At 40.9% G+C, this 17342-nt stretch overlaps 1 protein-coding gene across 1 annotated transcript in view; it reads left to right on the top strand.

Moving 5' to 3' along the window:
• LOC120060185 (kinase D-interacting substrate of 220 kDa B-like) overlaps positions 1 to 17342 on the top strand; it is a 104379-nt gene that overhangs the window by 24506 nt on the left and 62531 nt on the right. Inside the window, exons 9-19 of the mRNA XM_039009321.1 lie at positions 2252 to 2350; positions 2851 to 2949; positions 3162 to 3260; positions 9000 to 9177; positions 9480 to 9644; positions 10599 to 10778; positions 11229 to 11394; positions 11619 to 11770; positions 14006 to 14106; positions 14249 to 14434; positions 14664 to 14804. Coding sequence (XP_038865249.1) covers positions 2252 to 2350; positions 2851 to 2949; positions 3162 to 3260; positions 9000 to 9177; positions 9480 to 9644; positions 10599 to 10778; positions 11229 to 11394; positions 11619 to 11770; positions 14006 to 14106; positions 14249 to 14434; positions 14664 to 14804 — 1566 coding nt within the window. The remainder of the gene's footprint in view (positions 1 to 2251; positions 2351 to 2850; positions 2950 to 3161; positions 3261 to 8999; positions 9178 to 9479; positions 9645 to 10598; positions 10779 to 11228; positions 11395 to 11618; positions 11771 to 14005; positions 14107 to 14248; positions 14435 to 14663; positions 14805 to 17342) is intronic.

Below are 17342 nucleotides of genomic sequence, written 5' to 3'. Positions count from 1 at the left end.
CATGCAGGCAGTTTATTTGAAAAGGTCAAAGGTATAATTGAGCCCCCTATAAATTTACCTGACACCCCTGTGCACTCCTTCACCAGGTTCTCCTTTTCATCCTTTTCTGTTTCAGAAGTGTGTAAAGCCCTGAAAGAAATTGATTTAAAAAAATCCCCTGGTCCTGATGAACTAGACCCCCGCCTCCTACACCTAGCCGCAGACATCATTGCTCCTCCTTAACATGTATTTTTAACCTCATGCTTGATGTTAAGGAAATCCCCAAGTTATGGAAATCTGCTTTTGTACTGCCTCTCCTGAAAGGTGGAGATCCTTCGCTACTTGACAACTATCGACACATATCAAAATTGTCTGTACTGTCAAAGGTACTGGAGTCCTTAGTTTGTAGGCAGCTAAATACCTACTTAAATGGAATGCAGTCAGGTTTTAGGTCTGGCCACAGCACTGTTTCAGCAACATTGAAGGTTTTAAATGACATCCACTGTGCTCTTGACAAGAAGTTACATTGTGTGTCTGTTTTTATTGATTTGTCGAAGGCTTTTGACACCGTGGAACATGCTGTGTTAGTGCAAAGGTTAAAAAGTTGTGGAATTACTGGTCATGCTCTAGATTGGTTTATAAATTACTTATCAAATCGTACACAATGTGTAATGGCGGATGGTTGTAAATCTGAGTCCATAGATGTGTGCTCAGGTGTTCCGCAAGGTTCTATTTTGGGCCCACTGTTGTTCATTTTGTATATCAACAACATTGGGGATCTTATTGAAACACCAGATGTTCATTTTTATGCAGATGATACTGTTCTTTATTCAAGTGGTAGTAGTTTATCTTTAGCTTTTGAAAATGCCCAAAGAGCATTTAACATCATACAACAGACTTTGTATGATTTAAAGCTGATTCTAAATTTGGGTAAAACAAAATGCAAGGTATTTTCAAATGCTAGATATGTTACAAATCATGTCATTGCTACATTGGCTAGAGCAAGTCAAAGTGTACAAATATGTTTGTGTCTGGGTTGATGATAAGCTGAGCTTCACTGTGCATGTAGAGAACTTGATAAGGAAGCTCAAGCTGAAAATAGGATTTTATTATCGGCATAAGGCTTGTTTTTCTTTTGAGGCCAGGAAGGAGCTGGTACGATGTACATTACTGTCGGTTTTAGATTTTAGTGATGTTATATATATGCAGGCCTCAGCCACTACCCTGAGAGCACTTGATTGAGTGTATCATGCAGCCCTCAGGTTCATTACAAATCAGAAACGTCTAACACATCATTGTGATCTCTACAGAGGTGTTGGCTGGTCGTCATTGACCTTGCGTAGGCTGAAACACTGGTATACACTGATTTATAAGGCCATGTTGGGTAAAATGCCATTTTATCTCTGTTCTTTTTTAGTCAGGTCAGTAAATAAGTATAAATTACGGTCCCATTCTGATTTGCTTCTAACAGTACCAAAAATGAGAACAGGTCATGGTAGAAATAGTTTTAGTTACTTAGCTCCGTGTTTTTTTTAAGCCAGCTATTTTTGGACCAGGTCTCTCTTGGAAAAGAGATATTATCTCAATGAGAAAAAACCTGTATAAATAAAGGTAAAATAAAAATAAATGTAAAAAAGATGCAGGTACCATCAGTCCAGTAAAATAAAAAACAAATGAATTCAATTCATGCTCCACAAGGGCTAAACCAACTGATCTATTTTGTTATCAAAGCTCGAGTTTTGAAATATAATATGGTCTGATTAACAATATTGACAAGCCAATCATATAGCCAATATGCTGTGATAATGTATTAGGCCTACTGCCCAAACCTCATTCATACAAAACTGTTTGTGTGAGGTTAATGTAAAAATCAAATTTGAGCAGTAGATCTCAGCTTTTAGACTGTGAAAGGGATCTTGACTCAGAAAAGGTTGGTGACCACTGCTATAGACTAGATAGGAAGAGATACATACTGTAGGTAAAGATGGTTAGTTTAAAGGAGGGTCAACATACCAGACAGGGTAGGCAACCATCACCAGTCACTAAAGATTAGCTGAAATGTTGCCCTGACAACCCTGCCAATACACAGGGTAGAGTCTAGACAGGATTATATCAACCTGAATGATAAAGGTCATGCTATATGGATAAATGTGCTGATGGTAACAGTATCATCAGCTGCTCTACAGTATAGTCTATCTCCTCTGTTGTGGGATCATTCAGTGTGTGTTCGCTGTATTGAAAGCCTGTGGTGTTTCCTGTGTGTGTCACACAGAGTGGGGAGACTGTGCTGATTGGAGCAGTGCGTGGAGGACATGTGGAGATCGTCAGAGCCCTTCTGAACAAATATGCCGACATTGACGTCAGGGGACAGGTAGGAGTCTCTAATGTGACACATCCACATTGTTAAAAGTCCAATGCAGCCGTTTCTATCTCCATATCAAATCATTTTTGGGTAACAATGAAGTACCTTACTGTTATATTTTCTTCCCATTTTAATTGAAAACAACAAAAAAACAGCTTCTTAGCAAAGAGCAATTTCTCAAGCAAGAGTTTAGCTAGGACTGTCTGGGAGTGGTCTGAGTAGGGAGGGGAAAACTGAAAACAACCTGTAATTGGCAGAGCGGTTTGGAACTCTCTTATTGGTCTATTAACTCATTTTACCTGGTGATGTCACCAGGCAGGCCAAAACTCCATCCCACCAAAACATGCTAAAAGTTTTAGGCATCTTTTCAAACAGCTCTTACACGAAAAGGGCATTATCATAATTTTTACAAACAATTTACAAATACACCGGTTGTTTACGAAGCAAGTGACAAAGAACATTTGATTTGATTCAATGAATACGACCATGTTCTCAACTGTGCTAAACAGGACAGTAAGACTGCTCTCTACTGGGCGGTAGAGAAAGGGAACGCCACCATGGTGAGAGACATCCTCCAGTGCAACCCGGACACTGAGAGTTGCACCAAGGTAAGGAACAGCCACAGCTGCTCTATATTAATTAACAATCATTTCATTGCACTATGACATATTCTCTCTCCCCTATTCTACACATCGTGATGAAGTTATCCTTGTTTCAAAAATATTTTTTCACAAGCCATTAAAGTTGCAAATAAACCGTTGCTTGCTTATATTCTCTAGGTCTGAGATGATGATGATGATGATGATCATGTGTGTTTCAGGATTCAGAGACCCCTCTGATCAAAGCCACCAAGATGAGGAACATTGAGATAGTAGAGCTGCTCCTGCACAGAGGGGCCAAGGTGGCTGCTGTCGACAAGGTACTGGAGAAACACAACATATAGAGCCTATGTCATTCGAATATCATCACAGGTTCTGTATTCAAGCCAAAGAATTTCATGGTTGTCAGTTTGCTTTTCACAAGACTGTTTATGAGATGAAAAGTTAAATGGAAGATAAACGTTCTTGACATTTTAATGATGTTACTGTTTTATGTCTGTCAATGTCTGATGTGACCGCTAAATATATATCCACATTGTGTGTGACTGTAAAGTTTCTCTACTCTACTGTAATCATCTCTCTCCACTACTCTACTGTAATCATCTCTCTCCACTACTCTACTGTAATCATCTTTCCCCTACTCTACTGTAATCATCTCTCTCCCCTACTCTACTGTAATCATCTCTCTCCACTACTCTACTGTGATCATCTCTCTCCACTACTCTACTGTAATCATCTCTCTCCCCTACTCTACTGTAATCATCTCTCTCCCCTACTCTACTGTAATCATCTCTCTCCCCTACTCTACTGTAATCATCTCTCTCCCCTACTCTACTGTAATCATCTCTCTCCCCTACTCTACTGTAATCATCTCTCTCCCCTACTCTACTGTAATCATCTCTCTCTCCAATCACCTCTACTCTAATCACCTCTACTCTACTCTAATCATCTCTACTCTACTCTAATCATCTCTACTCTACTCATCTCTACTCTACTCTAATCATCTCTACTCTAATCACCTCTACTCTACTCTAATCACCTCTCCTCTAATCACCTCTCCTCTAATCACCTCTCCTCTAATCATATCTACTCTAATCATCTCTACTCTACTCTGCTCTAATAATCTCTACTCTACTCTAATAATCTCTACTTTACTTTAATCATCTATACTCTACTCTAATCATCTATACTCTAATCATCTCTACTCTACTCTAATCATCTATAATCTACTCTAATCATCTCTACTCTAATCATCTCTACTCATCTCTACTCTAATCATCTCTACTCATCTCTACTCTAATCATCTCTACTCTAAACATATCTACTCTACTCTAAACATCTCTACTCTAATCCCCTCTACTCTACTCTAATCATCTCTGCTCTACTCTAATCATCTCTACTCATCTCTACTCTACTCATCTCTAATTTACTTTTATCATGTCTGCTCTAATCATCTCTACTCTACTCTAATCATCTCTACTCTACTCATCTCTACTCTAATCATCTCTACTCTAATCACCTCTACTCTAATCATCTCTACTCTAATCATCTCTACTCTAATCATCTCTACTCTACTTTAATCATCTCTACTCTAATCATCTCTACTCTACTTTAATCATCTCTACTCTAATCATCTCTACTCTAATCATCTCTACTCTAATCATCTCTACTCTAATCATCTCTACTCTATTCTAATCATCTCTACTCTACTCACCTCTACTCTACTCTAATCATCTCTACTCTAATCATCTCTACTCTAATCACCTCTACTCTAATCCCCTCTACTCTAATCATCTCTACTCTAATCATCTCTACTCTAACCATCTCTATTCTACGCTAATCATCTCTACGCTAATCATCTCTACGCTAATCATCTCTACGCTAATCATCTCTACGCTAATCATCTCTACTCTACTCATCTCTACTCTACTCATCTCTACCCTAATCATCTCTACTCTAATCACCTCTACTCTAATCATCTCTCTCCAATCACCTCTACTCTAATCCCCTCTATTCTAATCATCTCTACTCTAACCATCTCTATTCTACTCTAATCATCTCTACTCTAACCATCTCTATTCTACTCTAATCATCTCTACTCTAATCATCTCTACTCTAATCATCCCTACTCTACTCATCTCTACTCTACTCATCTCTACTCTACTCATCTCTACTCTACTCATCTCTACTCTACTCATCTCTACTCTAATCATCTCTACTCTACTCTAATCATCTACTCATCTCTACTCTACTCATCTCTACTCTACTCTAATCATCTCTACTGTAATCATCTCTACTCATCTCTACTCTACTCATCTCTACTCTACTCATCTCTACTCTAACCATCTCTATTCTACTCTAATCATCTCTACTCTAATCATCTCTACTCTAATCATCTCTACTCTAATCATCTCTACTCTAATCATCTCTACTCTAATCATCTCTACTCTAATCATCTCTACTCTAATCATATCTACTCTACTCTAATCATATCTACTCTAATCATATCTACTCTAATCATCTCTACCCTAATCATCTCTACTCTACTCTAATCATCTCTACTCTAATCTAATCATCTCTACTCTAATCATCTCTACTCATCTCTACTCTAATCATCTCTACTCTAATCATCTCTACTCTAATCATCTCTACTCTAATCATCTCTACTCTATTCATCTACTCATCTCTACTCTACTCATCTCTACTCTACTGTAATCATATCTACTCATCTCTACTCTACTCATCTCTACTCTAATCACCTCTACTCTACTCTAATCATCTCTACTCTAATCATCTCTACTCTAATCATCTCTACTCTACTCTAATCATCTCTACTCTACTCTAATCATCTATACTCTAATCATCTCTACTCTAATCACCTCTACTCTAATCATCTCTACTCTACTCTAATCATCTACTCATCTCTACTCTAATCACCTCTACTCTACTCATCTCTACTCTACTCATCTCTACTCTAATCATCTCTACTCTAACCATCTCTATTCTACTCTAATCATCTCTACTCTAATCATCCCTACTCTACTCATCTCTACTCTACTCATCTCTACTCTACTCATCTCTACTCTACTCATCTCTACTCTACTCATCTCTACTCTAATCATCTCTACTCTAATCATCTCTACTCTAATCATCTACTCATCTCTACTCTACTCATCTCTACTCTACTCTAATCATCTCTACTGTAATCATCTCTACTCATCTCTACTCTACTCATCTCTACTCTAACCATCTCTATTCTACTCTAATCATCTCTACTCTAATCATCTCTACTCTAATCATCTCTACTCTAATCATCTCTACTCTACTCTAATCATATCTACTCTACTCTAATCATCTCTACCCTAATCATCTCTACTCTACTCTAATCATCTCTACTCTACTCTAATCATCTACTCATCTCTACTCTAATCACCTCTACTCTACTCATCTCTACTCATCTCTACTCTAATCATCTCTACCCTAATCATCTCTACCCTAATCATCTCTACCCTAATCATCTCTACTCTAATCATCTCTACTCTAATCTACTCTACTCTAATCATCTCTACTCTAATCATCTCTACTCTACTCTAATCATCTCTACTCTACTCTAATCATCTATACTCTAATCATCTCTACTCTAATCACCTCTACTCTAATCATCTCTACTCTACTCTAATCATCTACTCATCTCTACTCTAATCACCTCTACTCTACTCATCTCTACTCTACTCATCTCTACTCTAATCATCTCTACTCTAATCATCTCTACTCTAATCATCTCTACTCTAACCATCTCTATTCTACTCTAATCATCTCTACTCTAATCATCTCTACTCTAATCATCCCTACTCTACTCATCTCTACTCTACTCATCTCTACTCTACTCATCTCTACTCTACTCATCTCTACTCTACTCATCTCTACTCTAATCATCTACTCATCTCTACTCTACTCATCTCTACTCTACTCTACTCTACTCATCTCTACTCTACTCTAATCATCTCTACTGTAATCATCTCTACTCATCTCTACTCTACTCATCTCTACTCTACTCATCTCTACTCTAACCATCTCTATTCTACTCTAATCATCTCTACTCTAATCATCTCTACTCTAATCATCTCTACTCTAATCATCTCTACTCTAATCATCTCTACTCTACTCTAATCATATCTACTCTACTCTAATCATCTCTACCCTAATCATCTCTACTCTACTCTAATCATCTCTACTCTAATCTAATCATCTCTACTCTACTCATCTCTACTCTACTCTAATCATCTCTACTGTAATCATCTCTACTCATCTCTACTCTACTCATCTCTACTCTACTCATCTCTACTCTAACCGTCTCTATTCTACTCTAATCATCTCTACTCTAATCATCTCTACTCTAATCATCTCTACTCTAATCATCTCTACTCTACTCTAATCATATCTACTCTACTCTAATCATCTCTACCCTAATCATCTCTACTCTACTCTAATCATCTCTACTCTAATCTAATCATCTCTACTCTAATCATCTCTACTCATCTCTACTCTAATCATCTCTACTCTAATCATCTCTACTCTAATCATCTCTACTCTAATCATCTCTACTCTATTCATCTACTCATCTCTACTCTACTCATCTCTACTCTACTGTAATCATATCTACTCATCTCTACTCTACTCATCTCTACTCTAATCACCTCTACTCTAATCATCTCTACTCTAATCATCTCTACTCTACTCTAATCATCTCTACTCTACTCTAATCATCTATACTCTAATCATCTCTACTCTAATCACCTCTACTCTAATCATCTCTACTCTACTCTAATCATCTACTCATCTCTACTCTAATCACCTCTACTCTACTCATCTCTACTCATCTCTACTCTAATCATCTCTACCCTAATCATCTCTACCCTAATCATCTCTACTCTAATCATCTCTACTCTAATCATCTCTACTCTAATCATCTCTACTCTAATCATCTCTACTCTACTCTAATCATATCTACTCTACTCTAATCATCTCTACCCTAATCATCTCTACTCTACTCTAATCATCTCTACTCTAATCTAATCATCTCTACTCTACTCATCTCTACTCTACTCTAATCATCTCTACTGTAATCATCTCTACTCATCTCTACTCTACTCATCTCTACTCTACTCATCTCTACTCTAACCATCTCTATTCTACTCTAATCATCTCTACTCTAATCATCTCTACTCTAATCATCTCTACTCTAATCATCTCTACTCTAATCATCTCTACTCTACTCTAATCATATCTACTCTACTCTAATCATCTCTACCCTAATCATCTCTACTCTACTCTAATCATCTCTACTCTAATCTAATCATCTCTACTCTAATCATCTCTACTCATCTCTACTCTAATCATCTCTACTCTAATCATCTCTACTCTAATCATCTCTACTCTAATCATCTCTACTCTATTCATCTACTCATCTCTACTCTACTCATCTCTACTCTACTGTAATCATATCTACTCATCTCTACTCTACTCATCTCTACTCTAATCACCTCTACTCTAATCATCTCTACTCTAATCATCTCTACTCTACTCTAATCATCTCTACTCTACTCTAATCATCTATACTCTAATCATCTCTACTCTAATCACCTCTACTCTAATCATCTCTACTCTACTCTAATCATCTACTCATCTCTACTCTAATCACCTCTACTCTACTCATCTCTACTCATCTCTACTCTAATCATCTCTACCCTAATCATCTCTACCCTAATCATCTCTACCCTAATCATCTCTACCCTAATCATCTCTACTCTAATCATCTCTACTCTAATCTACTCTACTCTAATCATCTCTACTCTAATCATCTCTACTCATCTCTACTCTAATCATCTCTACTCTAATCATCTCTACTCTATTCATCTACTCATCTCTACTCGAATCATCTCTACTCGAATCATCTCTACTCGAATCATCTCTACTCTACTCGAATCATCTCTACTCTACTCGAATCATCTCTACTCTAATCATTTCTACTCTAATCATCTCTCTCTCCCCGTGTACAGAAAGGAGACACAGCCCTTCACATTGCCATCAGAGGGCGGAGCCGCAAGCTGGCTGAGCTCCTCCTGAGGAACCCTAAAGATGGCCGCCTGCTCTACCGCCCCAACAAGGCCGGCGAGACGCCTTACAACATTGACTGCACCCATCAGAAAAGCATCCTCACCCAAATATTTGGAGCCAGTGAGAAATTATACTTTATCATGAAGACATGCATATTAAAACAGATATAGTCAACAAGTACTCTAGTGTTGAATTTGAACCTGTTATTATGAAAGAAAAATGTAACAAATAAAATATAACATTCAACTGCTATTATTTAAGTCACCTGTTAATATGAATCATTACTCTGAAGGTTTAGCTCGCTCGCTCTTATTTTGGATAAATGGTGGTATTTATCAAGTTATGACCACTCACACTCTCCCCCTCTCTCTCTCTCCCCGTTCCCTTCTCTCTCTCTCTCTCTCCCTCCCCCTATCTGTCAGAGCACCTGTCTCCTTCTGAGTCTGACGGTGACATGCTGGGGTATGATCTGTACAGCAGTGCCCTGGCAGACATCCTCAGTGAGCCCACCATGCAGCCTCCTATCTGTGTGGGCCTGTACGCCCAGTGGGGCAGCGGCAAGTCCTTCCTGCTCAAGAAACTGGAGGGTAAAGAAAGGACCACCAAGCTGTTTTTGAGTGTTTTGTTTCAGCTGAAGCGTCACAAAGCGCGCTCATGTAAAATACTACTACAACAATAATATCAATCTCAAAGTGAACATGTCAGCCTATTTAGTAAAGTTCTGGACATTACCTGTACAATGTGTTTCATTTTTACTCAGTCCCAGTTCTCTGCCTTAGTGCCTCAGGTGTAGGTCCCCGTGTTAGGCAGGACCAGCTAAAGGCCCTGACTCATTTGTAGGTCCCCGTGTTAGGCAGGACCAGCTAAAGGCCCTGACTCATTTGTAGGTCCCCGTGTTAGGCAGGACCAGCTGAAGGCCCTGACTCATTTGTAGGTCCCCGTGTTAGGCAGGACCAGCTGAAGGCCCTGACTCATTTGTAGGTCCCCGTGTTAGGCAGGACCAGCTGAAGGCCCTGACTCATTTGTAGGTCCCCGTGTTAGGCAGGACCAGCTGAAGGCCCTGACTCATTTGTAGGTCCCCGTGTTAGGCAGGACCAGCTAAAGGCCCTGACTCATTTGTAGGTCCCCGTGTTAGGCAGGACCAGCTAAAGGCCCTGACTCATTTGTAGGTCCCCGTGTTAGGCAGGACCAGCTAAAGGCCCTGACTCATTTGTAGGTCCCCGTGTTAGGCAGGACCAGCTGAAGGCCCTGACTCATTTGTAGGTCCCCGTGTTAGGCAGGACCAGCTAAAGGCCCTGACTCATTTGTAGGTCCCCGTGTTAGGCAGGACCAGCTAAAGGCCCTGACTCATTTGTAGGTCCCCGTGTTAGGCAGGACCAGCTAAAGGCCCTGACTCATTTGTAGGTCCCCGTGTTAGGCAGGACCAGCTGAAGGCCCTGACTCATTTGTAGGTCCCCGTGTTGGCAGGACCAGCTAAAGGCCCTGACTCATTTGCAGTTGCCTATTCTTATGTGTAACCTGCTTCCCCCCCCCTCCTACAGATGAGATGAAGAATTTTGCGGGCCAGCAGATTGAACCTCTGTTCCAGTTCTCCTGGCTGGTGGTGTTCCTCACGCTGCTGCTGTGTGGCTCTGTAGCTCTGGTCCTGGGCTTCACAGTCACCCACCGCCTGGCCATCGCTGTCTCCCTCAGCCTCCTCGCCCTGCTCTACGTCTTCTTTGGTGAGAAACACTAGAGTAGAATGGAGCGGAAGACGATAATATTTTGTGGAGTAGAGATGCTTATAGAGTAGAATAGAATGGAGCGGAAAACGATAATATTTTGTAGAGTAGAGATGCTTATAGAGTAGAGTAGAATGGAGCGGAAGACGATAATATTTTGTAGAGTAGAGATGCTTATAGAGTAGAGTAGAATGGAGCGGAAGAGAATAGTATACAATAGAATACGTAAAATAAGAAGTTTAGGCCTTGGCCTGGGTGTTCTGCGGTTAGGGAAAGTTGCACGTATTATATCACTAGAGGGCGCCATTGGTCTGTTAGTTTTGAGCAGCTGTACAGTGTTTCATTAAATAAAACATTTTTAAGGTTCTTGCCACTTGATGTCAACGTAGGTGGGTGAAAGTCTGATGGTCAGTCAGAAATATGATGTATTCTCTCTCTCTCTCTCTCCAGTGTTGGTGTACTATGGGGGTCATCGTGAGGGGGAGAACTGGAACTGGGCGTGGGTCCTCAGTACCCGTCTGGCCCGTCAGGTGGGCTACCTGGAGCTGCTTCTTAAACTCATGTTCGTCAACCCCCCCGAGCTGCCTGAGCAGACCACCCGCGCCCTGCCTGTCAGGTAATACACATACAGGATACACACAGATTAACACACGTATGCACACATACACACTCATACGCACACACACACACACACACACACACACACACACACACACACACACACACACACACACACACACATAAACACTTACACACACACATAAACACTTACACCTTGATGTGTACAGTCTTAAATAGAAAAAGTATTTTCAAGAAACCTTGTGTGTGTCTGTGTGTCAGGTTCCTGTTCACAGACTACAACCGTCTGTCCAGTGTGGGAGGAGAGACGTCTATGGCAGAGATGATAGCCACTCTGTCTGACGCTTGTGAGAGGGAGTTTGGCTTCATGGCCACCCGCCTCTTCAGGGTGTTCAAGAACGAAGAGAACCAAGGTACTACCTTATGTGTCCACGTTGGATATCCTTTAGAATCTTGTCTTCTTACCTGTCTCTTATACAGTGTACTTCCTGTACAGTCAAATCAAAATCAAATCAAACTTTATTTGTCACTTGCGCCAAATACAAGCCCTTAACCAACAATACAGTTCAAGAAATAGAGTTAAGAAAATATTTACTAAATAAACTAAAGTAAAAAATAAAATAACACAATAGCAATGCTATATACAGGGGGTACCAGCACTGAGTCAATGTGCAGGGGTACAGGTTAGTGGAGGTCATTTGTACATGTAGGTAGGGGTAAAGGGACTAGGTAGGGTACAGGTTAGTGAAGGTCATTTGTACATGTAGGTAGGGGTAAACGGACTAGGTAGGGTACAGGTTAGTGAAGGTCATTTGTACATGTAGGTAGGGGTAAAGGGACTAGGTAGGGTACAGGTTAGTGGAGGTCATTTGTACATGTAGGTAGGGGTAAAGGGACTAGGTAGGGTACAGGTTAGTGAAGGTCATTTGTACATGTAGGTAGGGGTAAAGGGACTAGGTAGGGTACAGGTTAGTGGAGGTAATTTGTACATGTAGGTAGGGGTAAAGGGACTAGGTAGGGTACAGGTTAGTGAAGGTCATTTGTACATGTAGGTAGGGGTAAAGGGACTAGGTAGGGTACAGGTTAGTGAAGGTCATTTGTACATGTAGGTAGGGGTAAAGGTCATTTGTACATGTAGGTAGGGGTAAAGGGACTAGGTAGGGTACAGGTTAGTGGAGGTAATTTGTACATGTAGGTAGGGGTAAAGGGACTAGGTAGGGTACAGGTTAGTGGAGGTAATTTGTGCATGTAGGTAGAGGTAAAGGTCATTTGTGCATGTAGGTTGGGGTAAAGGTCATTTGTACATATAGGTAGGGGTAAAGGTCATTTGTACATGTAGGTAGGGGTAAAGGTCATTTGTACATGTAGGTAGGGGTAAAGGTCATTTGTACATGTAGGTAGGGGTAAAGGGACTAGGTAGGGTACAGGTTAGTGGGGGTAATTTGTACATGTAGGTAGGGGTAAAGGTCATTTGTACATGTAGGTAGAGGTAAAGGTCATTTGTACATGTAGGTAGGGGTAAAGGTCATTTGTACATGTAGGTAGGGGTAAAGGTCATTTGTACATGTAGGTAGAGGTAAAGGTCATTTGTACATGTAGGTAGGGGTAAAGGTCATTTGTACATGTAGGTAGGGGTAAAGGTCATTTGTACATGTAGGTAGGGGTAAAGGTCATTTGTACATGTAGGTAGAGGTAAAGGTCATTTGTACATGTAGGTAGGGGTAAAGGGACTCGGTAGGGTACAGATTAGTAGAGGTAATTTGTACATGTAGGTAGGGGTAAAGGTAATGTGTACATGTAGGTAGGGGTAAAGGGACTCGGTAGGGTACAGGTTAGTGGAGGTAATGTGTACATGTAGGTAGGGGTAAAGGGACTGGGTAGGGTACAGGTTAGTGGAGGTAATTTGTACATGTAGGTAGAGGTAAAGGGACTAGGTAGGGTACAGGTTAGTGGAGGTCATTTGTACATGTAGGTAGGGGTAAAGGGACTCGGTAGGGTACAGGTTAGTGGAGGTAATGTGTACATGTAGGTAGGGGTAAAGGGACTAGGTAGGTAATGTGTACATGTAGGTAAAGGGACTGGGTAGGGTACAGGTTAGTGTTAATGTGGCTGTCATTGGCCTCATGTCTAACTACTGGAAGGGCGTAGTTATTTCAGGGCTGTTACGATTTTTTATTTATTTTTTGTTTAATCTAACCTTTATTTAACTAGGGAAGTCCGTTAACTGCCTTGTTCAGGGGCAGAACGACAGATTTTTACCTTGACAGCTCAGGGATTCGATCCAGCAACCTTTCAGTTACTTGCCCAACACTCTAACCACTAGGCTACCTGCCGCCCCGATACCAGTATTGCAATATTTTTTCCATGGCATAATGTAAACACGAAGCAGACCAAACTCTATAGTCCTTTAAAAACCTGCTGTATGTAAAATACAGTATATTGTGTGCTATAGCTTGGAATGTAAATGTGACTCTGGATGACAACATAATGATGTTTGTTTCCACCATTAGTCCTGTTTTCATAAAGAAGTTAATCCGCTTCGTGTTTCCTTTCCTTTCCACGATACTAATGAGTATTGCGATGTTGGTATCGTCCAGGCCCTAATAATGCACACTCTGTCATGCATTATCGCTTGCATAACCCCCCAGGTAAGAAGTGGAAGAAGACGTGCTGCGTGCCCAGCTTCATGCTGTTTGTCGTGACTCTGGGCTGCCTGATCACAGCCATGGCGCTGCTGGCCATCTTCAAGGTACCTACACACACACACACCATGTCGAGTATGTGCAGTACTGTGTGTGACTTAGGTCTGTGTATGATTCCCCTGTACATAAAAAGTCACAATAATTGAAAATGACTTTTTGAAAGTGGAACTTGTTTATTTTGTTATGAAGGTTCAGCATGACAACCTGCCGGTGAACGCGGTGCTGATCGCCATGGCCAGCGTGGTGGGCCTGGCCCTCCTGTTGAACTGCAGGACTTGGTGGCAGGTGGCCGACTCCGTCCTCAACTCTCAGAGGAAGAGGCTGCACAGCGCTGCCAACAAGATGCACAAGCTCAAGAGCGAGGGCTTCATGAAGGTAGTGTAAACAGTCCTATTATTTCTACTGGGGCAGTCTCACTCCTCAGATGTTTGGTTACATGATAATGTTAGACACTTAAAAGCTCAATGTTATTTTTTTTAAAAATATAAACTGTTGTTAATTAGAAGTAATCATATGTAATATGTCTGTATGTCTATTGAATACAATATGTAGTGTGTACTGATTGATGAAGTGTGTGTGTATGTGTTTGGTTTCTCCATGCCAGGTGTTGAAGCAGGAGGTGGAGCTGATGTCAAAGATGGCCAAGACCATCGACGGTTTCACCCAGAACCAGACCCGCATGACGGTCATCATCGACGGCCTGGACGCTTGCGAGCAGGACAAAGTGCTGCAGATGCTCGACACGGTGTGTGTGTGTAACATGCGGACCAAACCATAAGCGCGCGTTCGTCCGCGTATGCCATTGTGCGCAAGTTGATTTTGTTCACCCACACCAGACGCGATCAGGACACGCAGGTTGAAATATCAAAGCAAACTCTGAACCAATTATATTAATTTGGGTACAGGTCAAAAAGCATTAAACATTTATGGCAATTTAGCTAGCTAGCTTGCTATTGCTAGCTAATTTGTCCTGGGATATAAACATTGGGTTGTTATTTTACCTGAAATGCACAAGGTCCTCTACTCCGACAATTAATCCACAGATAAAACGGTAAACCAAACTCGTCATCTCTCCTCCTTCCTTCAGGCTTCTTTTTCTTCTTTGGACTTTTTATGGCGGTTGGCAACCAACTTTAAGGTGCATTACCACTACCGACTGCACTGGAGTGTGGACCTCAGTTCATCTTTCAATCACCCACGTGGGTATATGCTCCTAAACACCAATGAGGAGATGGGAGATGCCGGACTTGCAGCGCGTTGAGCGTAACAAATAGAACCAAGTTCTATTTTAGCGCCTGGCCACGCAGACGCTCGCGAGCACTGTGGGGGCAATGATTGAATAACATGTATGTGTACATTTATTTTGCAATGCTCGCGGATGGTGTGGTCAGCATGTAAGTGTGTGTGCCTGTGCTGTGTCTGTTTGTAACAATGGCTACATTACAAAACACACATGACCTCCTACCACCCAGGGTTTAGACATTACCCATAACCACCTGGGTTTAAGTCATTACCCATAACCACCCAGGGTTATTATTACAATTTTGCATTCTAATTTCAGAAGATGTGCATAATAAATCTGCAGTAATAGTGGAATGGTAGTGTTTCAGAGTATTATTTAGTTGCCAGTGTTGTGATTGGCTGCCATTTTCACCTATTGATTTCTCCCGCCAGAGTGGCATCTGCTGTCAAAATGGGAAAGCTGTTTTGACTTTGCGTTTGTGTTATCTAGCGGAAATTGCTCTGTCATTTCCTACACTGTTCGCTCAATTTAAATTTGTGTTAGAAAACAAGCAATGAATAATGTAGGGAATCATTGTACCATCTAAATTGCTGTGAAATATCTTGCAATTCACCTAGCACTAGGCTGCATTTAAAACAAATCGCCCCTGTCCCCCGCATCCCATTTCCCGGGAAAATGGTGGAGACTCGAGCTTGAGCTGTTTACTTTCAGTTTTGGTCCACCAGCTTCAAACAGCGGAAAAAAGATATTTGCTGTTATTGAAAAGATATTTCACAGCAATTTAGATGGTACAACAATTCCCTACACTAGTCAGTGCTTGTTTTCTCACATAAACTGAAATTGAGCAAACAGTGTAGAATTTTTGCAACTAGCAAATGACAGAGCAATTTCCACTAGATAACACAGCCACAAAGTCAGAACAACTTTCCCATTTTGACAACAGATGCAGCTCCAGCAGGAGAAATCAATAGGTGAATATCACAGCCAATCACAACACTGGCAGGTAAGTAATAATGTGAAACACTACCATTACACTATTACTACAGATATATGAAATTACAAAATTCAAAAAAATATCCTGTGTGTAGTACCTTTAAGTCATTACCCGTAACCACCCAGGGTTAATTTATTACCCAAAACCACCCAAAACTACTCAAAACCACCAAAGTCAAACTCATGCGGAAAAGTTCCTATAGTGTCGTAAAATATCATATTACCACGATTTACCTTTCAAAGCCTCTTTCACAAAGTACAAATAGTATTGACTATGGACAGAAAGCACATATACCGTAGCCATCCCCTTTATCGCTCTGCTCCACTTAGTTCAAATTCCTCTTCCCAGCTGGAGTAATAGAATTTCCTCCGGCTAAATGTTATTATTTGGGGACAAGTAATCCCCCTAGTAGTTTGACAGCCTCCTGTGCGCTAATGAAATCTTCTGTGCGAACCAACCAGTGCCTCCTTCCCAGCTAACTTTCAAAAGCCCCATTTGTGGCACAAATTAACCAACGGGGCCCTCTTAAATTCTCATCTTTTTGTTTCTCATTTATATGCGAATATTAGCAAATATAATTTTTCGGTGAACTAAATATTTGTCAATTTGTTAATACAGATAGATGTATGATATATCAGCGCTATATTCATATAATGAGTACATGGATATGAATAGGAGGGGTTGGAAGAGGTACAGAACGAGTAATGATCAGCTATAAGTGAATTACAGGGACAAACTCAGTATAATCAGATAGTTGTTTGGCTGCGCACACACACACACACACACACACACACACACACACACACACACACACACACACACACACACACACACACACCCCGCCCGAGGGTGGTCACTGCAGCTAATAGACTGTAAATAAAGCACAGGATCCTGTGACACTTGGACGACGTCTCTCATCATCAGCTTGGAAAGTCCCGCTGTGTGTGTACTGTCTGTCCTCCATCAGGTCTCACCACATTCATTTAGAGAGACTAGTAGTAGGGAGTCCCCCCGGTGGAATTGTTTTTGCATGCTCCTTAAGAAAC

Source organism: Salvelinus namaycush, chromosome 15, assembly GCF_016432855.1.
Source record: "Salvelinus namaycush isolate Seneca chromosome 15, SaNama_1.0, whole genome shotgun sequence".
NCBI lineage: Eukaryota > Metazoa > Chordata > Actinopteri > Salmoniformes > Salmonidae > Salvelinus > Salvelinus namaycush.
The sequence above is the reverse complement of the archived record's forward strand: the minus strand, read 5'-3'. Positions and strand labels throughout refer to the sequence as shown.